Source organism: Ixodes scapularis, unplaced genomic scaffold (assembly GCF_016920785.2).
Source record: "Ixodes scapularis isolate PalLabHiFi unplaced genomic scaffold, ASM1692078v2 PGA_scaffold2__306_contigs__length_199485367, whole genome shotgun sequence".
Taxonomy (NCBI): domain Eukaryota; kingdom Metazoa; phylum Arthropoda; class Arachnida; order Ixodida; family Ixodidae; genus Ixodes; species Ixodes scapularis.
In genome coordinates this window covers 75,745,558-75,772,157 of record NW_024609857.1, presented here as the reverse complement: position 1 = coordinate 75,772,157, position 26,600 = coordinate 75,745,558, and the positions used below count along the sequence as shown (strand labels likewise).

The 26,600-nt window shown below is 45.5% G+C and overlaps 1 protein-coding gene across 1 annotated transcript in view; it reads left to right on the top strand.

Annotated features, from left to right (window-relative positions):
* The first annotated feature begins 1,357 nt into the window (after window positions 1-1,357).
* Window positions 1,358-26,600, top strand: part of LOC8050537 (calcium-independent protein kinase C) — a 29,428-nt gene continuing 4,185 nt past the window's right edge. The window contains exons 1-6 of the mRNA XM_042291927.1: window positions 1,358-2,134; window positions 5,615-5,666; window positions 13,731-13,890; window positions 21,610-21,641; window positions 22,740-22,822; window positions 23,790-23,922. Coding sequence (XP_042147861.1) covers window positions 1,718-2,134; window positions 5,615-5,666; window positions 13,731-13,890; window positions 21,610-21,641; window positions 22,740-22,822; window positions 23,790-23,922 — 877 coding nt within the window. The 5' untranslated portion in view covers window positions 1,358-1,717. The remainder of the gene's footprint in view (window positions 2,135-5,614; window positions 5,667-13,730; window positions 13,891-21,609; window positions 21,642-22,739; window positions 22,823-23,789; window positions 23,923-26,600) is intronic.

Below are 26,600 nucleotides of genomic sequence, written 5' to 3'. Positions count from 1 at the left end.
ATCCACTCTCCCTTCGCTGTCTCTAAAACCCAATGACTTTATTAAATCTATGTTGTCTTCGGTAGGCATAGGGTGAAGCCCTTTACAGTAGAGTATCAAGTGCTCAGCCGTCTCGTCCTCCTCTCCACAAGCAGTGCACACTGTATCAATTTCCTGGTACTTCACTCTGTATGTTCTGGTTCGCAGAACACCCGTTCTTGCCTCAAACAGCAATGAGCTTCCCCTAGAATTGTCATAAATGCTTTCTTTGGCAATAACTCTTTTGTTTAATCTATAGCTTTCCAGAGCCGTCTTTGCCTGCATTCCCTCTAGCCACCGATCTCTTTCTGTGGCCTTAACTTTCTTCTTAACTGAGACTTGCTCTTCCGTATCTTCGCTATAGCCCAAAAACTTTCCTCTTAATTTCCTAGTGCGCTGTCTCCACTTGGTGTCTACACTCCTCATGTATAAATAGCTGAAAACCTTTCGTGCCCATTGCTCCCCGTCCATTAGCCTCAACCTATCCTCAAATTCTACCTTGCTCACCGCTTCCCTGCTCTCAAATGATGCCCATCCCATGTCTCCTTGTACTCCCTGGTTTGGCGTTTTGCAATGTGCCCCCAAAGCCAGTCTACCTACTCCGCGCTGTTTTATTTCTAGTTTCGCATGCACTTCGGATTTCATGCATAGCACTGCGTTTCCAAAAGTCAAGCCAGGCACCATGACCCCTTTCCAAATCTCTCTCACCACCTCATACCTGTTGTAATTCCAAAGTGCTCTATTTTTCATTACAGCTGCATTTCTGTTGCCCTTACCTATTATATACTCCAGAACATGGTTTAGTGGCGCCCTCTCGCGCCGTCGACACGGAGTGCGGCAGCCGTGAGCGCTCGATAAGCTCACTACCCCCCCTTAGAACACTATATAGCTCCTTCGGAGCAGAGTTGGCAGAGTAGCGTAATCTATGGAAGCAACCAAGGACGTCATGAGGGAAGTTATTTTTTGCTTGTTTTTGTAATCTTAATTTGCCTATAACTTTTAAAACAAAGCGAAATTCGAGAAAAGACAGGTTTCATTAAATTACTATGTTCAGTGCGCTCAGGTTCGGTGCAAATTAAAAATTAGCAAAAAAAAAAAACTAATTGCAGGGCGTAGGGAAGTTAATAAGTACACGTCATAAATTATAAATTCTGAGGTTGGCTTTAAACTCGGTCGGGAAAATCAGCACCTCAAATTTCCTTTGTGAAATCGGTCACAAATCGGAAGTTCCACCATGTTTGTTTTTACCGAGTGGATATGATTAGTCACTAAATAAGCTAGATATGATAAGGTGGATAACCCAGATAACCTAGAGCCACTAATAAGCTTTCTTAATGTGGCTTTATTTAGTGACCCTGGGATAACCTGATAAAAGACCCAAGGACGGCAAACGTGTTGGGCAACGTTTGTTGAGCAAGCACGGAGTTGGTCGTGACGGGGAACGGGGACGCCAAGAAGGGTAGGAAAGGTTGCCTCACGTGACTCGGAGCCGACCGAGACGACCAAGACCGAGCCAACCGAGCCAAGACCCCGAAAGGCTACAAGACCCCCAAAGGCTACGAGATAACCTCCTTGGGATAACTCAATACGCTCCCTGGGTGCAGATCCTAATCTGATTCGTCTCGAACAGCCCGCTTCAAGAGGGACCGAACCCGAGCGGAGAACCGAGCAACCAGCGGGCCGAAGGAGATCACGGACGATGCGCGGAACGGTGCAGGCGGCCGAAGCAGGGGCGGGCGATTGCGAAGCCGACGTGCCCACCTTCACGGGCACCGTCAAGCTCAAGATTTGCGAAGCCGTTGAACTCAAGCCAACGGAGCTCACCACTCGGCACGCGAATCTGGTCTGCTCGAGTCCTGACCCGATGCTGATAGACCCCTACGTGTCCATCAACGTCGATGACATCCTCGTGAGCCGATCCAGCACCAAGCAGCGGACGTTCAGCCCCGTCTGGAACGAGTCTTTCACGGCGGAGGTCCGCGACGCCCAAAACCTCGGCCTCGCCGTCTTCCACGCTGCCCTTGCGTCTGACGACTTCGTCGCCAACTGCACCCTTTCCTTGGACGAGTTGGTCAGCTTGGCCAGGGAGCGAGACAGCAACGAAAACGACATTTGGGTGAGCCGTTCCTCCCGAACCCTCGTGCCCGCGCGCGACGGGCTCGCTCCGGACACGCGAACCCACTGCCGTAAAAATTAACGTAGTGTCTAAACTCTAGAGCACCGTCCGACGGTGCAGCGATCCCGGGTTCGATCCCCAGTGCGGGCTTACTTTTTAGAGCGCAGCGTTTGAACGTGTTTCACATGCAGCGATTTTGGCCCTAGAGCGGCGCGATTTCTGCCGTCGCGGCCACTGGGCCGTCGCGTCGCGATTTCTGCCGTCGCGACGGCAGACGACGGCAGTCGTCTGCCGTCGTCTGCCGTCGTCGGCAGACAGACGGCAGTCGACGTCGCGACGGCAGAAATCGCGCCGCTCTGGGGCCAAAACCGCTGCATGTGAAACACGCTTCACCGTTGGCGTAACCGCGCGGCGCATTGTGGGTAAATTTCCCCGCTAAATTTAGTGGAAAATTTTCCACGCTAAATCTAGCGGAAAATTTTCCCGCTAAATCTAGCTAAAATATTTCCCCACTAAATCTAGCGAAAAAATTTCCCCACTAAATCTAGCTGAAATAGTTCCCCGCTGTCTAGCGGAAAAATTTCCCCGCTAAATCTAACGGAAACATTCCTCGGGGAGGGGGGGGGGGGGGGGGGGGTCACGTGACCCCCCCCCCCCCCCTCTTTCTGAGGTTACCTGACCCCCCTCAGTACCCTTCCCTACTCCTCCTCAGGAGCTGCGCTCTAATTCGGCGTTACAGGGAGTTGTAAACTGCTTTCACTTTTTTTGTTTTTGTATTCTGCAACATTTTATTTTGCCGACGCATTTGGCAATAGTTCCATTTATTTTTTTTATTTTTTTTTTTGCGATTAACACAGAAAAAAACGAATGTTGACGCCGAAATTTCGCTGAACGAAATGGTATGGGACTTCGTTTCCGGAGGTGCATGGGGTACAGCGGGGCTTGGTTTGCCGACTGGACGCCGTGTATCGGTTGTCTGGTATCGGAGCGGCGTGTATCGGTTGTCCAACGTTGTCCAACACAAGCTGCTGCTGTTTTTGTTGCCAAAAGCTGTCATACTGAGGCAACATTGTTGTTGTCACCTGTGTGCCGATGTTCCCGCAATGTGACAGGTTTGTCAGGCAACAGGGCGACCGAGAACAAAGTGTCAAAGTGGACCAACTGTTGCCCAGATCGTGGATGAGCGAATTTTGTGCAATCAACACAACACAGATAGCTTTGATGGTAGAGTTCTCAATCAATAACTTGTTTTTTTAAGAGCATGCTCAAATAAAAGCTGGGGAAACAATATTTAATATTGTATATGTAACAAAGCATGGCGTCTCTAGAAGCTGACAACCAGCTAAAATGATTTGATGAATGTTCTTACTGTTACTAAAAATGGTTGTCAAAGTGGCCACAGCTAGGGTCGTGAACGTTCAGACGTTTGTTGAATTTAGAACTACCGAGAGACTAGCTCACACTGCTGTTAGTGAATTAAAATGGCATGCTTTCAACCGTCGATAAATTTTTATAAAAATCATCCACAAAAGCTAGGGATTAAAAAATTGAAGCATGAAAAAGGCTGCTCTGATCATGATCGCTGATGCTTGAAACTTGAAGGCAGCCGCTGCCACACACCTGAATTACTTTAAAAATCCCCAGAACATTTTGGGGATTTTGTAGAGTCATTTTGCATTTTGTAGAGTCACCTTTCCAGCACTGCCGTGCCACACACAAACAAAGGCAAACAGTCAAGATGGCAGAGTGTTCCCGCAAGGATGTTATTCCCCAAGTTGGCCGTGCTTTCAGCGCTGTGCGACAGAATATTCTTTGATTGTCGGACAACAAATGGATGAGCACAATTGCCCGGCGACAAAGACACGTTTTCCGACAGTTGCTGGCTGTTGCCTCAATGCGACAGGGTCACCAAAAACATGTTTCTGTTGTGTTGATGGATAGTTGTCCAACTGTTTCCTTAATGGGACAGCACATTTATGGCTATACAGTCGGTGACAGGTCAAGAGTCCAGTGGGAGCTCCTCCCACCTCTTTCCACTTTAGAGAGTGAACGCGGAGAGGGGGTCGGCTCTTTTCCACATTGCTCTGGAAAGAGTTGGGAAGAGCTTTCACCTCACTCTTGAGTCTTGGCTTGTCACCGACTATAGAGTTTTTGTATTCGTGCTGCCGAAAAAACTGTCATCTCAATGATGGGTGGGGTCACGGGATCACATAATCACTATACGGCAAACAAATCAAATGAAATGCATGGGAGAGGAGGACAGAAAGAGGGGAACTGATCCCGTGAGCGACCAAGTTCTGCCCTAGCCACTGACTCCATTGACCTCAGCAGACCCCGGTTATGTTCCAAATCTTACTCAAATGGATCTGGGTTATTCTAGTGGGTCATGTGCACGTCCTTGCATTTACCGTGTTATGTGCTTTTACTATGTGACAGCAAATAAATTGATTTGATGTCACATATGACAACACAGATGGAGCAGCGCTGAATCCAGTTAGTTTTCGAGTGCCATTCCAACTTTATTCGTAAGATTAAGATGCATCTAAAGCTTTTTGGTTAAAACAAACACACTTTTGGGCGAAAAATTTCTTAACAATATTCATTTGCAACAATATTCATTTGGAAACCTTTTTGCTGCAGTGTAATTTCAAAAACAGATGCAAGCTTCTTTTTATTTATCTCTTTTTTTTTTTAATTTGATGATGTAGTTTTGAGGTCGCCATGTTGACATAGTCCCTCAATGACAATATTTTAATGCAGCTCATGGATTGGACCCAGGTATTACAAGAGAACTCTATTTGCGCTTGTGATAATCAATATGCTCGACAAGCATTCAGGTAGTGGCTCGTGTCCAATCGCTGCAACAACGACAATAGCCAAACCCTAACAATGTCTGAAACTTGTCATGTGTCGTGTGCTTCGCCAGCCCCAGTGCGTGGCTACGATAAATATTGGTGGCATATAATTTTCTCTAGATCACCTAACTCCTTGTTCTAGCTACAAAACAAAAACAAACTAAAAAACTACCATTGCAGGAGGAGAAAAACTAACACGCGTTTCATAGGTTATAAACGTCAGGGCCGGATTTAGTGGTATTTACGCGATGTACGAAAATTCTTCACTGTCCTTTTAAAGATACCCCCAAGGCTGGTCATATATCGGGTCTGTTCTCATTGGGAGACGGGTAGAGACAGTTTGTGTTTTGAAGCGCGCCCATGTGCTCCAAACCAAAGCGGACAAAAACGCGCCTGTCGTACTCTTGAGAGGTGGCCAATGTTCCACACTGCTTCCATGCAAAGCTCATTGGGGCTTCTTTGTCAGATTAGCTAGAGCTGATAAAGCGTGGCGATGCCTCTTGCACCGTGACAGTGGCACGAGGAGGACTCTGCACTTTTCTCTGCGTTCATGCTTGTTTCTTGGCATTGCATGGGGGTCGTGCAGTGTTGATGCAGGAGAGATGTTTCGTTGTGTCCTGCGCAGATTGACCTGGAGCCGGCTGGGAAGATTCACATGGTCGTTCAACTTGTCTCAGGTGAGCACCTGCCCAACAGAGCAAACACAGACCCGAGAAATGTCGTTACCCAACATCAGTTGAAACATGTAGCTGTAAAACACCTTAGTAACAATCAGTAGTCAGAGCCGTAGTCTTTTTACTATAATAGATATGTGTGTTACCCAACGTCAGTTGAAACATGTAGCTGTAAAACACCTTAGTAACAATCAGTAGTCAGAGCCGTAGTCTTTTTACTATAATAGATATGTGTGTGAACCAGGGCCGTAACCAGGGGGGGGGTTAGGGGGTTCTGACCCCCCCCCCGAAATTTTTTTCTGGTTACGGCCCGGGTCGGTGCACTTGCAGCCAGCCGATTTTAATCTCCACCTCTGCGCACGCGCAGTGGCACCGGTCGGCTACCGGGTACCAAACCGGGACCGGTTCTTCGGTTTGCTGTAACTCTCCATTATATGCCACCGATGCACATGATTCATAGGCGAAAATAAGACAAAATGGCCGCCGTTGTCCCCGAAACCCCCCGCCCCCCCCACCCCCCCGAAATTTTTTTCTGGGTACGGCCCTGGTGTGAACTCGTAAAGAACAAATGAATGTTTATTTAGACAATCGTGTCTAGAAAGTGGAGCTAGATGCGGCCTAAGCCACCAGACAAGGCTCCATCCCCCTTTGCAGCACTACAACAGTCACAGCATTAGTGATGGGTGCACTGAGGAAATGAGTGCATTCAATTACTTAACTGGATTAAATGAAGAAATCTATTGCTCTCCTCTGAGTTTTGAAAGGCCCCCAATGACTATGGGACGAAAAAGATCTATGGTTTGTCGCTCATCTGGTCAAAATTTGTACAAGACACGAAACATTGGCTTGCGAGTAAAGAAAGTCAGAAACTTGACTGGATATTTTACGTGTATTGATACTCAATTCAGACAGAGTATTTCCGAGGTCTCCACTTGCAGAGCCATCCTGCTTACTCATACCTTCAGCAGTGCCACTCATGTGCCAGAGCCGTGTGTACAGATAGTCCGGTCAATGGGAGGCACAAGCAGAGCCAGGGCGTGCACGAGACGCAGAAAGACGACTTGGCATGCTCTCTTGGATAACCAGAAGCCGAAAAGAATCCCCTAGCGGTGGTACCGAGAAACAATCTTAACATTCATAGATATGTAGTTTTAATAAGCGAGTAAGAGTTAAATGTAGTAACCCTTCATGATTAAAAGTGAGGTGCACGTGATGTTTCAATTATGATCATGCAGAAAGATATAAGAAACGAATCTGCCGCTCGAACTTTGTTTTGCTCAGACAGGGTTCTGCATACGGGAATCTGCCGCTCGGACGGCAGATTCCCGGCCTTGGCGCCTGGCGTACGGATTATGTTGATTGTTCCGCTAGTCTCACTCTTCCACCACGATCTTGGATGATCGTGATTGATGCATCACGTGCACCATATTTTCAGCCACCGAGAGTTACTCCGACGCACTCATTAATTTTGTTTCTCACGACCACCACCAGGGTATTATTTCCGGCTCCCGGTTGACCACATTCGAATTTGTGAAGACGCCCTGTAACACGCCCAGCCCACTTTCAGCCAATGACACCTTTTCATTTGTCTCCTATACTTCCCAATGAATGGCCAAACTTGCATCCCCATGGTCTTGCAATATTGGCTGGAGTCACAAGGCGAACTATAGGGCGCGCGCTGGTCAGGCGAAATGGCGGCTGAAAGGAGGTCGTTTTTGTCATTTAGCACGCGGACCACCATAAATTCTTTGCACTGCAGCGTAAAACCGGTGTTCCATATGAAAGCAAATCAATTTTTCGACGGTAGAAACCTTCTTCTAGTCAGTGCGTAGGAATGACACGGCGGAAGCATAAAAATAATTACTGGAAACAATGTTTGTTTTTATGCAGCCTACGAGAACCAAGCAGCGATAGCAGACGACAGAGTTCAAACGACCTCCTCTCTTGCGCTCCTCGGCGTTACCGCTACGCGGCACTGGTTTCGCTGGAGTTGCCCTTAAAAGGCAACTCCGGTTAAAGTCCAGTGCAATTCAAACAATGCAGTTCTTTCTAGTGTCGCTTAAAAAGACTGCATGCCAAAAGATTTATCTAATCCTGAGTAAATGTTAATGAAACTGGCAGACGAAGTTTGAGGTGTGTGAAATTACCAAAATCTGCTAATCCTAGCAGGCGAGGCACGGTTTTTAGACAACAGCGCAATCAATAGCACCATGGCAGCGCAGCTCACCCTGCGCTTCCTACGTCATGCTCAGGAAGATTTGCTTGCCAATTGTTTTGTACTTTTTAAAGCAAAGGCTGCAGGCTGCACTAGCAGCACGCTCATCGTTGGCCACGTGATTCGCAGAACACGCGTGCGCTTATGTGCTCCCGTGCGAGCATGTGTCATCGACGGCAGCGTCCATCGTGTGGGAGATCCAGTTTGTGACATTGAGCGCAACATACTTCTACAAACCCGTCACAACATATTTACGTGTGGTTTACTGAACTTCAATTTCTACTAATGTTTTCAAAACAATTGTCCTTACAATTTGTCCCACGTGGCAAGAGCATGTAGATAACAAGTTACAAAGGAGCAATGTGGCCCGCTGCAGGCAAGGTTTCGGTTTCAGTTTGTAATGAGCTTGAAATTAAGATTACCATAATATCCAGAGTCATCACACACCCCACTTTTTGGGTCAATATCTATTTCCAAGAAAACACAGAGTCATCGCCCAACCCTACAAATACCCCAACACGGACTCCGCGATCCGCGAACATTTATCCTACCCGAATGACGCGGCCGCGGACCTTATAGTTGAAGGATGTCCGTGAGAAAGTAAGACGAAGGAGGGAAAGATGCTTCTCTTTGTTTACGCATTTCCTCCGTGAGCTACCTCGAAGTCATAGTGTATCCGTGCGAAACGAAAACGATGGAGATAACAAAATAGAGCTTTGTTTTTCTTACAAAAATTCGTCGAGACAAAAAGAGAAAAAAAAAAAAAAAAGTCGGAAAGATAACACAAGCAGTAACCCGTTCTGGGATCGCGAGGTAAGCGTATGCCCCATATCCTGGAATGTAACCACGGAGTGTAAGGTCAAGGTCTTTCTCCACTGAAGTAAGGTCGCCGCAATGTTTAAAGGAGCTGTGCAACAATTTCAGTGCTTTGCTTAAATAATTTGGGAGTTGGTGTCTCGACCTTTCTGAAATAAAGAACAAAAAAACGCTTCTGCCTGCATGTCCGTTTTTATTTTAAAAATGGACAAAGGTTGAGGTTTTCAGCACCTCTCAACCCCTTCATTATCCTCCGAGTCACGTGCGCTGTGACGTCAATGGGGGACGTGCGGGGTTCCGGTGAAGCTCTCTCTCTGGAGCCACCAGTGACCAGCGAGAACTCACCCGCTTGCGACCATGTGACCACATGCTTGCACAGGGCAATCTACATGGCGAAAGGAGGAAAGTCTCATCCGGCTTTGGCCATCCCCGTCAGGCCCTGCCCCCCGTCCCCCTCCGGCTTCTGGCGGCTGTTCGCGGTAGCAGATAGAGCTGACGGTTTTGTTAACCTCAAATAGATGACGCCACTTAAACTCCGTATAATAAAAGTTTTGTCGATGATACCAGGTTTTTGACGCATTTATATTTATGTTGAAACGATAAGATTTATAGAAAAAATACCTTTTGTCGAGCAGGTATTTGCACAAGTTCCTATCTTCTTACAAAGTCCCTCATTGACGCCATGCCACGTGGTTTTCATGGTCGCCGCTTCCGGCCGCAGGTCGGGGAATCTTGTAACTTTTGCCTCGCGATTATGCAGCGGAATCGCAACGTTTCGAAGGAAGGAGATCTGTTTTCTGTGACAAGATAAACAATATGTCAAACGTAGAAGATGCACATTCTTCCAACGTTAAAATCGTTGCACAGCTCCTTTAAGACAAAGCCAACGGGTAAATAAAGATTTGCTGGAACGCTGCACACAGAAGTTTGTAGAGCGTCCCATTTTGGAGCCCCGTGTTTGTGGTGCCGTCCACGCCACGCAGCAACGCCGCCTTAACCCGCGTTGATAGCACACTGTGTACGGACGCAAGAGCTTGCAATTGACAAGGCGCCCCACTTGGCCCGACGCCATAGTATTTGCCAACCCCATTGCCGGCTTTCCTGCTTCCTCCAGCATCGCTCTTCGTCGCTTCTTTCGTCCGCCCGCTCGCTCAGTCGTTGTCCCTAATTGGAATTTTTCTTTTTTTTTTCTCATGAGAAAATTAGTGTTAGGATAGTGCTTTCATGGAACAAACGTTCGCGCTGTACGCCGATCGGCAGTGTTCATAGCGCGTATGCAAGCAATGAACTTCACGATAGTAAAACATTCTTTCATGAGTGTTTTTTGCATAAAACAATAAACTAATTCAAGTTTTGAGTTTAATGTATCTCTTGTGCAGCCGTGCTAGATAAGCACAAAAAAAAATAGCTGTTTGGTTGCTTTTTTTACTTTTTGTACTCACGCACATGGCCCATCCCACTTTTTTTTATGGATTTCAGGCGGTAGGGGGGTGGGCGATGACTCGAGATATTAAGGTACATGACAAACATATCACCTTTTTTTTTTTTTGCAAAGAAATGACATAGAACCGTTTATTACTATACTCCCTTTCTTGATAACTTGGCGAACTATGTGCAGTGGCATCATCATCACGACAACAGCGCCGTCCGAGATAAAAAGTACTTGTAGTACTTTTCTTCTTTTAACTGCAGTTAAACTCGGGAGATTCTATCTCTATCGAGCATATATAAAAATAAGAAATAAATCTTCAGGAATTTACGAGTTTCAATTATAATTTAACCAAAAAGGTAATGCCATATCCAAATTAGCTCCCGATTTTTTTTTTTTTTTTTTCTCCTTTAGCGTTGTGGTTGTTGGCGATCGCAGCCATGTAATTGGCCGCTTCCGCTCAAAACGTCGCCCTGGCATTACACCTGCCACAGATTCGCAGGTAAATTAAACATATGGTTGTCTCATGAAACGTTCCCGAAGAGCTCGCTTTTCTAGTGAACGGCAATGTTGGGGCGGTGGATGTTAATCTGAAGTTGATTTGTTTTGTAGCAGACGACAGCCGGTTCCTCCGGGCCTCGCATTTGGTGCAGTGACACACATACTCTCGTGATGTGGTGTAACAGGACTCATTCCGACAATCTTATTGGGTTCTAGGGGCCGTAGCCCCCAGAGTTCTCCAAGTTTTTGTAAAACGGAGTATACCTCGGGATATATAATTAGGGTTCCAAGTTTTCGGTTTAAACCGATAAAAGTACTCCAAATCCATTTTCGGAAATTCGGTTTTAGCCGAAAAAGGTCCGTTTTTAGGTTCGGTGTTTCCGGTTTAAACCAATAAAAGCCGCCAAAAGTAAGCCCAATTTATTCCCTAAAATTCTGTTTTACCCGAAAATGGTCAGTTTTTTAGGGTTGCGTAGAGATTGGCGGAGGGAGCATGGGGGTGGGGGAGGGGAGAGGGGGCGTTGCAAGGTTCGACATTGTGCGACCTCTTCGTGATCGCCCTCTTCCGAGGTTCAACATGCAAGAAAAGAGGTCTTGGGTTGTCCTTCGCGGGACATCTGTGCCCTTTCTCTGATCGGGCTGTGTGTGTCAAGTTCGTGGCCCTAAAAAAAAAGTTTGAATGTGGGCTAGTAAAAGGTTTTTAGCTTCATGCAATTGATCTGCAGCCAGAGTTTAGTGAGTATACGAAATATGTTGTGCTTCAAAGCGTTGCACCGTGTCTTTTTTGGTAGTCACATTTGGTTGATTGGTCGATTCTGGATCAGGCAGCACTTCATCCCCTCAGCCTGCCAGTGTCCAGTGTTAGCGTTGACCGGGCATTCTCGAAGCCCAGGGTCATTAAGAGGAAAAAATGAGCGTAGATCAACAATAGTAAACACATATGTGTTTACTATAATAAGATCACATAATCCTGATGTACAGAAGGTGAAGTTCCATGTTTTTGGGCACTGACTTGTTTGTACTTCTGCGTTTCTTTCTTTTTTTTTTTTTTTTTTTTTTTTTTTACAGTTGCACATATCTGGTAGGTAAAGTGTTAATGTTCTTTTTTTTTTCTTCAATGTATTTGTGCTGTTATTCCTTGAGGGATTACAAATATCAGAGTTACAAGGACCATCTGATCCGCTGTCCGATAATGTTTCTTTCATATTGACCAAAAAAAAAACTGTAAACTTTTGTGAGCATAAATATACATTGAAAAAAAAAAAAAACGAAAATTGAATTTAAAAAAAAACACCAAAAACAGCACGCCGAATTTTGAAAAAATAAAAACCGAAAATGCGGAATTCTATATGTTATCAACCGTTCGCTCAAATTACGTGGAGCTGACCGGAGTTGCCTTTTAAAAAGCACCAACACCCTCCAAAAAAAACAATTTTCTTTTATTTTTTGCCAGGCGATTTAAGGTGTCTGGAGACTACTCAATCAGTATTTTGCTACAGAGTCGCGTATATTTTTAACAAAGCCAAAAAAACTCTAACTGCTCGAAACAGAAACCGAAACACGAGTGCGGAGGTACATGGCTGCGACATGCGGACCGAGGAGGAGAGAGTTGCCAGAAATCGCAGGCTATCGCTCCCTGCCCCGTTTTTTTTTTTCTACGTTCCTCCGCTTCCTCTGCAGATGACGAGGGCGTTACGTGAACCATTTGTCGTGCGATTGCTCGGCACTTTTGCTCCATGTTCTGCGCTCGAAGATCGATTGGCCGGTACCACGAACGACAGTTCCGAAGTAGCAGTCCCTTGTTCGTCGCTGCGTTGGCCCGTATTGCGCCCCTATCACGTCCAGCCCGTGGTACGTCGCCATATTGAGAATGACGTGTACATGTACTTCCTGTCAGTGAAAAAAAAGATTTCTGATTTACAGTTTCATAAAAGCCACAGAAAATGGGGTTATTATTTTTGTCTTTCTATTTTTAATATTGAATGTGTGCCTTGGATGACCCACGACTTTGAATATGTTCGCTACGCATCAGTTTGAATGGCACGTGACCATAAAAAAGAAAGTGAGCACGCCTGAAACTGGCCAATTCTCGGCCGGCGGTTTTCGGGCGGAAAGAATACGAATTTTGAGCCGCACATTGTGTTCTGGGTAGTTTGACTCTCGTAGGTCATGTTCAAATAAAAACGTTGACACGCATAAATACCCTGTCAGTGTCCCTTCAATCTGACAGTGCGATGGAAGCTACGTGCTCGTTGAACCAGTTGGATGCGTTTTTCCCCACGCGATCACGCTCCCGCTCAACCAGCGCGCAGAGAGCTGGGTCAGGTGATAGAAAGGAGGTGGTGGATTGGTACGGCGGGTGCCATGCTTCCACCCCACTCTCAGCTTGAGATGAACGGAGTATAGTTTGACGTTGCTCATTAGATTGTTAGATGTGCCCGAGTTCTGAGTAAAATATGAGGCCTGAAGAAAGCTTGCAACTTTCTTCAGGGACAATGCTCCTCAGTACCTACAAACATTTTCAGCGACACAATAAATACAGGAAAAGAAAGACAATAGTTGCAAGCCCGTACCAATAGGTGGCTGCAGATACTTAGGTGTGTACGTCCAGTATCTGTCTCGTAGGTGTTTTTCAGTGTTTATTTATTGCAAAGACGGACGCAGTTCAAGGATGTACCTAATCGCCAATTTTGTTTCCGGGGTCTGTGGCTGCTTTCTAATCCAACCAAATGCAGTAAGTGCATTGTGATATTGCAGTTTTAATTTGCGTGTATACATGGCTTGCTTGTGACGTCCTCGCAGCGTGCTGCTGGTCGTTCATACTAGATCTTGGTGAGGAAAACATATTCGATTGGGCGAAACGAACGCTGCAAAAGGTACGTGGTCAGGAGCGAGGCCACCACAACAGACGGTGACATGACGTCGGTGCAAGCAGTGTATGCATTTGTAAGACCGCCATGGTGCAAGCAGCCCACAACTTCCGACAAAAGGCGTGCTTTCTAAAGGGGTCTTGAAATGAATCTCGTCGCCTCGAGCTGCTGCGGGAGGATGTGTCGTTCCGTGCGGTCGGAGCAGTCTCACGACGTCTGTCCACGTCCCGTTGCAGCGGAGGATGCGGAGGTGTCGCGAGAGTCAAGACGGCGGCAGGAACTCGGCCGGCGGCACGCTGCCATGCGCCGCCGGGTGCACCAGGTCAATGGCCACAAGTTCATGGCCACCCTCCTGAGGCAGCCCACCTTCTGCTCCCACTGCAGGGGGTTCATCTGGTGAGTCCGCCACCCCCCGGCACCCTGTCCCCTTCAGCCGGGTTCGCCCGTCTCTGAGGCAATCCCATGTGACTGTAGGGCTTGTGTTGTCACTTGCTTCCGAGTGTTCGTGCCAAGCAGTTTTTAAACGAGGAATTTCACAGGGGTAGGCACGCAGTTTCGACAGCCTGTCAATTTACAGTCACTCTTTCAGTGTTCACTTTCGAGCTGAACATAGAGTGTGTTGTCTCGCCGAAAATGCTATACTACTCCGGTCCCCCCTAAACTGACAGTGCAGTGGCAGCTACGCACTTGCAGACCCAATCGGCCGCCTCTCTTTCGGCACCTGACCCCGCTCTCTTTGCCCATAGGTACGGGTCGGAGTGTGATCGTGGGCGAAAGCTGGCTAGTTTCCTCCGCACTGTCAGCCTAGGGGGGAACAGCGTATGATTGATTAAGGCCCCTGTCCACCTCTTGAAGAAAATTTAACAAGTTCAGAGATTTGCAGTTAGCAGTATATATATATATATATGTATAGACCTTTTCATCCTCCTCCGCATGGGCGCTGCCATCTTGGAATCACGTGACGCGGCAGCCATTAGGTTGCTTCAAGTTGCTGCTCCGCTCTCCCCACTGCGCCTTGGCGGATGCATTGTATTGGTTGTAATCGTGTTTTTCGTCGCGTTTCGCCGCGCTTTCTTGCCTTACTTCGGAAACTGTAGCCCGATACGTCTACTTGACGACTAGGACATTACGAGTGTTCAAAGTTCCTTATGACAACTGAGGTTTGTTTACTAAGAGTGGTGGAACATTCTCAGTAAGAAACGCGTATATTTATATCGTGCATTTAGGATTGGAAGACGTCAAGAATAGTCAGCGCCCAAGGAGACTCTCTGTATTTCCAGAAAGTATCGTTCTTTGTATTTATAATATATCGAAATCTGTTCCTTTTGATTATCTGAGGAAACTCCCGGAGGAGATAGACAACGAACGTTTAACTTGTATTTTATCTGAGGCTAGAAGTACTGCTACGTCAACATCAGGCAATTTGTTTGTTCATAATAGCACACCTAAATACAACGAACGTTTAACTTGTATTTTATCTGAGGCTAGAAGTACTGCTACGTCAACATCAGGCAATTTGTTTGTTCATAATAGCACACCTAAATGCAAATGAAGTTCTCAACCTTTTTTTTTTTTTTTTGCAACGTAGTTGTTTGGTTGGTCGGTTTACTTATGAAGTTTAAGAAAATGTATACCGTGTTCGCTCCCGTTTCGACAGTCATTTAAGTGATTTATTGATTATATTTAGATAACCACTTGAGGCTTCCCGCGTAAGAAACTGCCACGACAACAGTAGCGAGTTTTGGAATAGCGTGCACAAATAGCGTTGTTTCTATTTGCTAATCCAGAATGCGGTTTGGGTTCGGGATATGCGCAATAATGATGACGCTTTTTTTTGTGTACGCTGTTTTAATTTTTGCCAGTATCTAAAATTCGCAATATTTAACGCCGAAAAAAAAAAGAAAAAAAAGCCGTTTGCATAACAATTACTTTTGTCCAGGATTGTCGATTGCGAATAGGGCTTTACATTTGGTGGCGGGCGACGCCGAAATTTACAAAGCGAATCTGTTCAAACAAAGAAATATTTGTTCACACAGGCCTCTGTAAAGTGTTGCCTAGCGCTAGAATTCAGCCAAACTTTCCGAGGTATTTCTCCTACTGCAGCCTTTCATTTTATTTGGCCAATTTTACGGACGACATATATCAGATTTAATTTGACGGGCCTATGACTTATATCATATCTCGAGTAAGCAAATGTTCATATAAAATAATTTATTTCCAAGTATCAATATCGCGAAATGCTGCTTATGAGTAATTTGGCAGGGTTGATAATATAAGAAATTTTCTACTCGGCCTGTCAAAACATGCTCAATTATCGAATTTAAAAAAAAGGCCGAGACGATACTACTTGTTTATATCAATTATCTGCGTCATTACACGATACGTTTTTAGTTTGCGAAGTTCACTAAAGGTTGGGTGTCCACAAAAACCAAACAGTGAATAGTAAACTTGCGAGTTCATCTGTTCTGGCTGATTCAGCACATTGCTAATCAAGCTGTCGATATGCTTCTTTATATTCACGTGTTAGTCTCTTCATTAGTTTGTTTTTCTGGAAACTGGTGGTCAGCGGGCACGGCCGTAGACGATGGTAATCTTCCCTGTACATCAGTCAGGCGTTTCGCAATCGACCATAATCAGATCCATCAAAAAAGTTGGTAAAAAAAGCCCGCAATTTAGGCTCAAATACACCTCGTCGTCCTCAAAGTGGCTCAATACCAATGTTTCATTTGTTGTGTGCTACAAGGAAAATAATCGTATCTCATAATTACGCAAAAAGAACGTAAAACAGCAACATAGCCGCGTTCACGTTGAAACCGAAACCAACCAAATTGAAGCAACCTAATGGCGCCGAAAGCATCAGCGCCCTCTATCCGCCGGTGAGGCAACTACAAAAATGAAAAGGTCTATATAATTACGACTAGCATGGCTTTGCTACAGGCTTAGGTAGAAATAACAAAATGATCCCTCTAGAACAGGCATCTCAAACTCATTTCAATGGCGGGGCAAAAGGTCAAAGGAAACAGCAGTGGTCTTTACGGTGTAAAGTAGTTGAGTCTCTCAGCGGCACATGTCAGATTTCCAAGAAAAGGGATCTCATAAAGTCTGCTTTTCATAATCTCGCCATTTTAGTGGTTACATCCTTAGCTTTGGTTTCTTTATACGACTACTTTGGGCCCATCCATGGTGTTACAACAAAATTAAAGTTACACCGCGCCGCTAATGTGCTTGAGTTTTTTTAAGAAAACAAGAGATCACGCACACTGTCGTTGCTCAGTCGCGCAGTTAATGCTCTCGCAAATTATTCAGGTCCAACATGTCTAAACAAAATACTTCGTATGACAGTTTTCGCTTGCCCGGCGATTTGCATAGCAGGATTATAAGAGTATTTTTTGTTTACGGAGAAATACGAATAACTCGGAAGAACACTCACTGGTAAAATTTTCATAAATTCTGATTTATCCGATAAACTCTGAATTTTGATGTCCCAATGCAAAAATAAAGGTGCTAATATATAATTAGCTTTGGTCAGCACACAAGGTCAATAGTCCTAAGAAAATTCCACTCCAGTTGCCTTTCAAATGTCGGATCATTGGCAGAATGGGTCTGACCGTTTATCTCGTCAAGGTTCATTCAGGACGACAGGTCATTGTACTTCTGGGTCGGGATAAAAACTACTGTTTGGGTTTCTAGTTTGGACTGTACTATTTGTGCTGCTTAGAGGAAGGACGGGTTGTGTTTTTGTAACAGTGAATGCTATGAACCATAGAGGTTTCATAGAAGTCTATGGTTGATATAAAAGCTCTATATTATTTCACTGCACGACCCCCTCAGTCGTGGGGCAGGGGGATTGAATAGGATGGGATCAAAAACGAGCTTTCCAGCGACTACCTCAGAAGGTTTAGTAATTTTAAGATATCAATGTTTATCGAAGCAACACATATTTGAAAGTTTTGTTGTGGGACTGATTAGTGTTGCCGATGGCAAGGGTGCCAATGGCAAATCCAGATGAAGAAATATTATTTAATACGGCACCGATTCTTGATCGGTATCCAAGCGTGCGAAGGCACAGAGACACAGCACTTGGGCGTGCCAAGGAAGCTTTGAACACGCCGCGAGACCGGCGAAGCTTGCTTTCGACGAGTTGTGCCTTTTTCCTGCGGCAGTGCACTTTCGTAAAAATGTCCACATGTTCTCAACGGAAAGTATCACGCCTCACACAGGGAGGGTCCAGAACATCTTCGGCAAATGATGACGAACGAGTAGAAAACGTGTCTTTAGTGCACTGCCGCCGGCCTCTGCAACACTAGCAACACGAAAAACAACGGCATGCAAGAAGGCCATCCGGTGACCGCACTCGCGGAGCGGAGATACGCGATCCAGCAATTGTCATTGAGATGAGTGGTGCTGCCAAGGTGCGTCCTAAAGAGCTCGCCTCACGCTTGTAGCAGAGTAGTGGGATTGCCGTACAGCTGCATAAAATGAGTGTTAAGACAAAACTGTACTCAGTCCAAAGAAATGAAATAGAGAAAAATATGTGAGTATGTTATAAAAGCAGAACTGACATGAAACCGTTATTTATGAAGAATATAGCACTGGAGACTTGGGAATGAGGGTTCGCAGCCAGTTGATGCTTGGGGGCTGCGTGTTGGAGACCGCTGCTTTGGGATCCCCAAAAACGCAAGCAAGGTTAAAATTTGATTTCCAAATTTGGTGTCACAATTGTCTGCCGGGATCTTTTTCTTACCTTTAACCATCGTTGGCTGCGAGATGCCTATTTATTGAGGTGCGTAGCATTTAGGATAATGAAGTTTTTATTACATTTGCATAAGTATGTTTTTATTTATTGAACATAAAAAGATGCTGTTTTCAATTAGGATCTTGATGGGTCTCATGGAAAACCATTAAATCGGTTAATTTTGGAAATATCTGCAGTGCATCCTTTGTTGTTCTGGATCTCGAAAATGCCTCCAAATTTGACGTGCCTGACCAGTGTTCCCGTTTTTTATCATCAGTATTTTTGCTTGGCCGTCCTTGCGCCTGTAGCACAGGTGGTAATGTTGCATGCACCACCACCCTTCCTGCACTCTCCAGTCTTTCTAAAATTGATTCACTTAGTAGTCGATGACACTCTGCAAATTTTTAATCGGAACCTTAAGTTTATTCCTGGTTCTGACAATTTAGATGTCCGTCGTCAAAATAATTACAAACCATATTTCTTTAATCTGTGATGTCACTTCTTCGAAGTGTGGAAATACTTGCTCAGTTTTTATGACGTCCAGCGTCAAAATAGTTATCGCACTTGAGCGATGCCTCCCATTAAAGCAGCTGTTTTTATTACTTTGAAGGGGGCGGCCAAAGATTGATCGTCAAGGTTGTGGTCGGTGTCACAGTCATCAAGGTTCAGGCGTTATTCCGACACCAGATGTCGGGCAGCCAACTAGGATTTATATGACCTGATGAGACAAACTAAAAGAGTTTCGGTTTATTAGCATGACTAGTAATTGCTGGGTGCTGGTGCTGCTATCGTTCCTTGCACCACGTCCTGGTGTTCTGAGGCCTACCACTGTATTTTCCGGTGTATATGCCGTGGGCTTTTTTTCAAACATTTTTCTTGGTGCATTTTATACAACAATGCAACTTATATGCAATTTTTTTTAAATTTTGCAGTGCAACATACTTTTAATTAAGTAAATAATTTTACACTGCACCATATTTTTTTTTATATGCAGCACACCTTCTTTTGTAGATCACCATAACTACGTAGCCATTGGTGGTGTTGCCCTTTTCATGAGGCCACCGCTGTCGCCGCACTCTACACTTTTCATAATGAACTCAGAAAGTGAGGAATTTGACGGTTTTCCTGAAGCGGCTCAATATGGATGGGCAAGGCAGTGAGAATAAAGCTTTCACAGGATGGGACCAATGTTGCTTTAGCTTCAGTTGAGTAACACTGAAAGGCAGGTGAGCTGGTATACATGCATTGCAGAAAATGATTTTTCTTAGTTTCTGTCTGATGAGCACTTTTTATCTGTCATGCTCCAGCAGTGTTGCTACACATAAAAAGAAGGGTTGTGGCTGGCTGATCTTTTAGCGATACCGAAAGAGGTGTGTCAAGAATTATCTATCCGCCTGCGCGTCAATGCTCGTGTCGTCTCCATGACTTGACCTAGGCTAAGCCTGCTGGTCCAGAGCTTCGTTCACGAGCGTCTGGCATGTTAAGCTTTCATTCACTCAGCATATGTACGCTCCAATAAAGCCAGCCACCTTCTCATTTCGCATGTTTTATGTACTTTTGTTACGAAACGCTTGATTGCCCCAGCCAGACAGCGTCGTGCTGTGGACATTTCTTGCGAGTCGAAAACGTCAAAGTTGTTGCCCTTAAACCGGTACGTGGGAACTAGATGATTGTGCAAAACTCCAATTTTGCAATACCAAAACACGTAAAAAGAAAAAATCATTGCGTGAACTGTGCAAAGAGGTTTGGCTTATACAAAGGCTAGACTTATATGTAGTAATTTCTCGTTATAACGAAGTCAACAGGGCGGCAAAAACTTTGATATAAGCGGTAGTTTGATAAAAGCGATAGAGCTGGAAAAACAATGCCAGCAGCTTTGAAAGTGGACGAGAACACTGCAGAACACTCTGACCATATATTTAATCAAATAAACCTTGGTTATGAACATTCGCGGCAGCTTTACTGAATAAAAAAAATAATTAAGTCGAGTTTGCCGATAATTTTATCCAGGCATCAGTTCTCCTCGAACTGTGCCAGGCATCGCAAGCACACTGTCACTGCCACTGCACTCCACTTTGTTTTGAAGCAGCCGTAGGATGATTCGCGTCTCTGCGGTTGTCGGCGTTTCCCGAGGTGCCTCTCCGACGTCGCTTCGTGTTTACCTGACCGCACACAAGGTCTACAATCGCAGCATCCATGGCAGGAGCAACAATGGGAACATTTGCATTGACAAGCGCAAACGAATCAGTGTTATTCTCTGCGGCTTTGCTAACATGTTTTCACACATTCCTGTAGAGATCATTGCAGCTATAGAAATTGTGCGCCGGCTCGTCAAGCATGCTCGAGACAGAAAGTCCAATGTGCGCGGAACAGTTGGCAGTCTTTCATCATCGGGTTGTGGGCACGCCTTCTCCTGCACGAGAAACTTCTCGAGCCCGTCCAATATGCCTTGCCTGTTCTGCAAAATGGTGGACAGTGTCTAACAGCCTATTCCGGAATGTCAAATTCTTTGGCGATTTCAGACTTGAGCCGGCCACTTTACTCAACCTCGCATTTTTAAGTGACTTTCGGTAAACACTCCCAATCTTCCATATGATGCACGTGTCATGTGTATGCCGCTGGCACGTCATGTGCGTCGAGGAATCCTGAAGGGATTATCTTCTCCGGGCTCCATCGACTCTGACAGGAGCCAGGCAGTGTCGGCTGCGGGTGCCGTGAGTAGCGTCGTAATGTTAACGCTGCTCCCTGTCCACGTCCCCACATCGGCGCATCGGCATTGTAAAGCGGCACTCTGCCAGCTCTGCACAATCTCTTGTTTACTTGGTTTTTCCAGTTTGCCGTGTGGAAAAGGGGGAGGGAATGCAAGGGTCTCCGTGTGACTGTGTAGGCTTGAGGACTTTCAGCACCGCTGCCTTTGTATAATAAGCGTGGTCGGCCGCTGATACACTTAGAATAATCCAGTTAAAAATGCATGCATTTCGGTCGGGATTGCAGTGAACTCCGATAAAAGCAATAATTCGAAAAAAGCGATTTCGTTATAATGAGTTATTATGAGTTATAATGAGTTCGTTATAACCAAATTTCTGCGAAAACGGCTCAATATACTGAAGTGCGACTTGTACAAGGACGCGACTCATAGTCCGGAAGATATGATAAACATGCTTCGTGCCTACATTTATATTTTGTTATCGCAGGTCAAGAAGCTGCTAAAGAAATTATTTCTATTTTTTTCTTTGGTGGAACAGTTTTTTCGTTCAGAATGAGTGTTGCCCCTCGTCCGTGGGGAGAGGGAGATTTCGATCAAGGGGCTCTTTGTGGGCAGCCTTAGTGAATTCATGACGAGTGAAGAGGTTCCTTGTTTTGTTTTCTTTCGTTCGCAGGGGCTTCGGGAAACAGGGGTACCAGTGCCAAGGCAAGTCTTGCCAGTGGACGTGCATACTTCGCTCGTTCACAATTCTTTATTCTATTTAAGTATTCGGATACCTACAGTGCCACGATCGACACTACAATATTGGGGGGAGAAGAAATTATGGGGCTGCGAACAGAAGCAGTTTTGCGGAATCAAGAAATAAACAATTACAATACCATAAGCATTTTGAATTCCGCAGTGCCTATTGCAACAATTGACAGGCTGTTCTGACAAAAAGTTACAATAAACACAAGTGAAGAGTTTGGGGGAAGCTCCTTCTCCCACATCTTCCCACTTTAACAGATTGAACGCTGGAAGAGAGGTGACGTCCTCTCCAGTATTCAGTCTGCTGGAGTGCAAAGAGGTGGGAGGAGTATTCCCCGAACTCAGCCCGTCTCCGACTATAGGAACGCTACGAGGTTACTGCCAAACGTAAAACGTTTTGCTGGTTAGTAGCTAACAGCAGAAACTCACAGTGCTTTTCAACCCCGTGTCGTTTGAGGGGAAAAGGAGTTCTTGAAAACAGCAGTTCTGCCGCAGAATTCCATCGCCTAATAAATAGGGTCCCATGTTTTCGGTTTAGCCAACAAACCCCAAAAAGCAAGCCCCGAGCCGGTTTGATGAAGATCGGGGAAATCTAAAAAAGGCCCAATTCAAAAGTGTCCTCAAATATAAAAAAAAAAAAAAAAGGCTTTGTGGAAAACAAATTTTGTCTATAGCTTTACCTGTCATCTGGAACACAACCTGCACTGAACTGTCTACGAGGTTCATTCGTTCTTCAGGAACCACGTCCCTTGCCTTGTTTCTTTGTCTAATCAGTATCGCAAGTATCGGGGTCACACAGATGTTCCCTAGAGCTAGAAAAGACACCAAAACATTGTCCGTTTTTTATTTTTTTTCAGCATAAATTTTTATATGCGTTTCGTTCGATACCATAAAAAGGCATCCAGAAACACCGAAACTGTTGGAAAAAGGAACTTCAGAAAAGCACCCCTAAATTCGTAGACAAATCATCCCCAAAAACAAAAAAACCCGCTTATAAACGTGGTCCCTTCCTCGCAAAGCGAGTCCTGCCCTGGTTGAAGTGAGTTTCGTTTGCAGTGTGCACGTGCGTCGTCCACAAGCGGTGCCATGAATCCGTGGTGACCGGGTGCCCCGGCACGAAGGGCGGCCGAAACGACGAGGTGGGTGGTCTCTTCCGCTCAGGTGGGCACGCGCATCGTTTTTAGTTACCTTATTTTCTGGACTGTGTTCTGCAGCCAGTGCACGGTCCGCGCTCGGTGCACAGTTTGCAAGTCAAATGTCTATGAGGAGCTCAAGTTCATCTGCATCTTGCGCAGCGGTTGCGGTGACATCAGGACGCCAAGCTCCAATTGGCTCCAGTTGGAAGGATATTGGGTAGACTTGAAGACAGCTGCATCAAGAAACAAATCCTTGTCTAGCCTGCTCATATAGCTAGTCTGCGCCGCACAAAATTTCCAAGTTTTAGAGGCGCGTAGCTTGCAGATCATGGTCGGCAAAATATGGCAATCGCTTCGAAATGTTGGAGTAAGTCGCTGGAACGTCTGTGCTTCAAACGTTGCTTGCAGAGGTACTTCTTTAACTGGTGCCACACCTCACGCGAAGCCATGGACGTTCCGGCAACTAAAGACCTAAGCAGACGTAAGTGCCCGTAACATAATGTGACGTAAGCAGACTGTGCCGTGGGTACCGGCCTTACTCTAGCGTGAAGCAGCGTTAAGCCACCGTTCTGCGTCTCGATAGTTGCACGCAGTGCACCGTAGACGCCACAGGCGGGAGAAAAGGGAGACGCCGCTTTTGTATGAATTTTGAGCGACGCGCTAATCTCCCAGGGGTACAAAAGCGACTACCGGGGTACAGAAAAGATGGTCTGGATAAGAGCGCATCTCTCCAACTGCATTGGTTACCTTTTCGCCCCTGGTGAGACAGTCTAGGAGTAACTCCACCGGGCCCGCCTCCATTCGGAAGAAACGTGGCGTTTTTATGCAGAGACGGACAAACAGCAGCTAAGCACACGTTGGTGGCTCTTCTAAAAGTTTTACTTGGCCTTTTGGCAGTGCTTTAGAAGGTGCACTTGGTTCCCGCAAACGCCCGTCGTCTGGGTCGTGTGTCTGTTCTCCCCTGTGGCAGATGGCGGCGGGTAGCCGGTTCGGCATCAGCGTCCCTCACCGGCTCGTGGTGCACAGCTACAGGCGGCCCACATTCTGCGACCACTGCGGCTCCTTGCTGTACGGACTCTGTCGCCAAGGGGTCCATTGTGAAGGTCAGTCAGATTCTTGGTTAAAGGGGCACTAATGTGGATTTCGATATCTTCTCTTTGCAGTGAAAACCCAATGTACTCACCCTAAGCGTCCCGGAAGTAAAAAAATTACAATCATTTTATTATAATGTGGATCTTGATATGTTCTCTTTGCAGTCAAAGCCCAACGTGCTCGCCCTAAGCGTCCTGGAAGACAAAAAATTACAATCATTTTATTAGTTTTTTTTTCTTCTTTTTTAAAGGGACACTGACACCCCCCAAATCTTTTTTTTTGTTTTTTTCATTTTTGCCAGGCGATTGATTATGGTGTCGGAAGACTACCCAATTAATATTTTGCTACAGAGTCACATATATTTTTAATAAAGCCAAAAAACGCAACTGCTCGAAACCGAAATCTGCGCACGGAGGTCGGAAAAGATGGAGGAGAGAGGGAGTGGTGGAAGTCACATGGCTACACCCGACCGAGCGCTTTTTTTTCCCTCTGTTCTTTTTTTTTTTTTTTTTCCCGCGTGCAGCAGATGAAATGCGTTGCGGGAATTGTTTGCCGTGCGATTCCTTTGCAGTTATGTTTGTTCGGCTTGCTGCTCTGCACTTCAAGATGAGTTGTTTTGTACATTGAAGAGCTGGAAATGAGTAGTGAGTGCCTGTGGCGAATTCTCATGATTGGCTCCGAAAAGAATATCCCCAAGATGTTGCGTGAAGAGCTGCCTCACATGTCCTGCGTCCGAAAAAAGTGGCATTGTGCAGCAGAGTCTGCACAAGTTTTCGAAAGATCAACGGGATCGAGACCAATGGCTGGCTGAAATTCCTGTAGAATATTTACGGGCACCTCATAAAGCGGATGCTACCCGATTTATATGCTCCTTGCCTTTTGTAGAAAGTGACTACATTGAGTTCGCAGGTGTCAAAAAGAAAATCCCAAATCATTTAGTTTAGCAACGTTTCGTCCATATTATTTGTTTTTTTCCAGTGATAATTGTAGAAAAAAAAGAATGTAAATATCGCAAAATGTCTGGAAAAAAAAAAAAAAATACGCCCACATTTGGGATTGAACCTGGTTCCACCGCGTGTCAAGCAGACATCTTTTCACCGAACTACTGGGGGAATCTCTTTCATTAGTAATAATGCGGCAGGTCAACTGTAGGTTGAAAAGTTTGCTGCTGATTTTCCTACAGCAAAAGCACTCCTGGGTCGAAGTCAGGCAGCACCACGCACTGTCTACATTCGCACCTAGTAAAAAAATCGTACGCGTGCACATTCAACTTGAAGTACGCACTTCGGGCTTAACGTCTGTGCTAGCAATGTCTTCAGCCACAAGAAGGGGGCCTCGGATCAGCAACGTCTTCATGCAAATTGGGTTGGTGGTCGGGCATGTCGTACGGGATAAATACCAATTCTTTTGATCAGTCCAAAATTTCTCTTTTGAAGGAAGACAGAACTCTCCGGTACCTCGAACGACAGTTCTGAAGTAGAGGTCCCACACCAGTCGTTCACTGCCATCGCCGTCCAACCCGCAAGACCCACGATACACAGTACGACGCCATGTTGAGAATTAAGCAGTGAACGCACAAAAAACTTCAGGTTCTCTGTGCAACCTTTTTTTTTTTTTTCAGTCAACATATCTGCAGCTTTTTATAAGCCACAAGAAAGGGGTTTCATATTTTTTCTATTTTTAATATAGAGTGTGTGCCTTCAATGACCCACGACTTCGATTAAATTTGGTGATTGTGTCCAAACCTTAGAAAACGGCCCGTGACCACAGAGAAGAGAGTGAGTGCGACTCAAACGAGCCAGTTCTCGATCAGCAGTTTTTGTGTGGAAAGAAGCCGAATTTCGATCCACAAATTCTGTTCTAGGTAGTTAGGCTCTGATATGTACAACTAAAAACCTCGGCGAGCATAAATACCCTGTCAGTGTCCCTTTAAGTGTATTTGAATATTGCAACACGCACCCTTTTCTGAAATCTCGGAAAAAAGGGCATGCTGCAATGTTTGGGCACGTAAGTTGAGTTTGCGCATTTTCGCAAGTAAGTTGAGTTTGCACTGTAAAAAGACAAGCTCGAGATATCTCTTTAGTGCCCCTTTTTAATGCTTCCAGTCTAGAGCACTGATTTCTATTGTAGTAGGCGAAATTGCGAATCGGGAGCCCGTCGGTGGGACCATCGGTGGCCATTACTTGACACCTGGCAGTACACACAAGCCTATGGGAGACACCCACAAAAGTAGAAATATTGAAGCTTCTACGCGGTGCTCCTAGGCAAGTATTTTAGGATGTGCTGCAATCACTATATATCGGGTGTTTGGAGGTAGAATCAATATTTGACAAGCGTTCAAATGCCGATTTAAAAAACTAAACGTGCCAGAGCACACATGGCTGAGCTGGCAAGCTTGCTCTTGTACTGGTGTAAACAAAGGAACTTGCCGTCAATAAGGCCATCCTCGGGGAAGCCCAGAAGTTGGTGAATGTCGAAAAAATTCCATTTGGACAGCGGCTTTCAGGTAGTGAGCGAATTTCACATTGCAAAACTTTCAGGCTTGTCGTCTGCTAAACCCAACTTGTTGAAACCGCCACTGGCTCCACAGTAACTCTAGCTGCTCTTGTCTCGTAAAACTGGACTACGTTTTTTGCCCTGTGGAATCACTCTCGACTTCGAAATATTTATTTATAAGAACTGTGAAGGC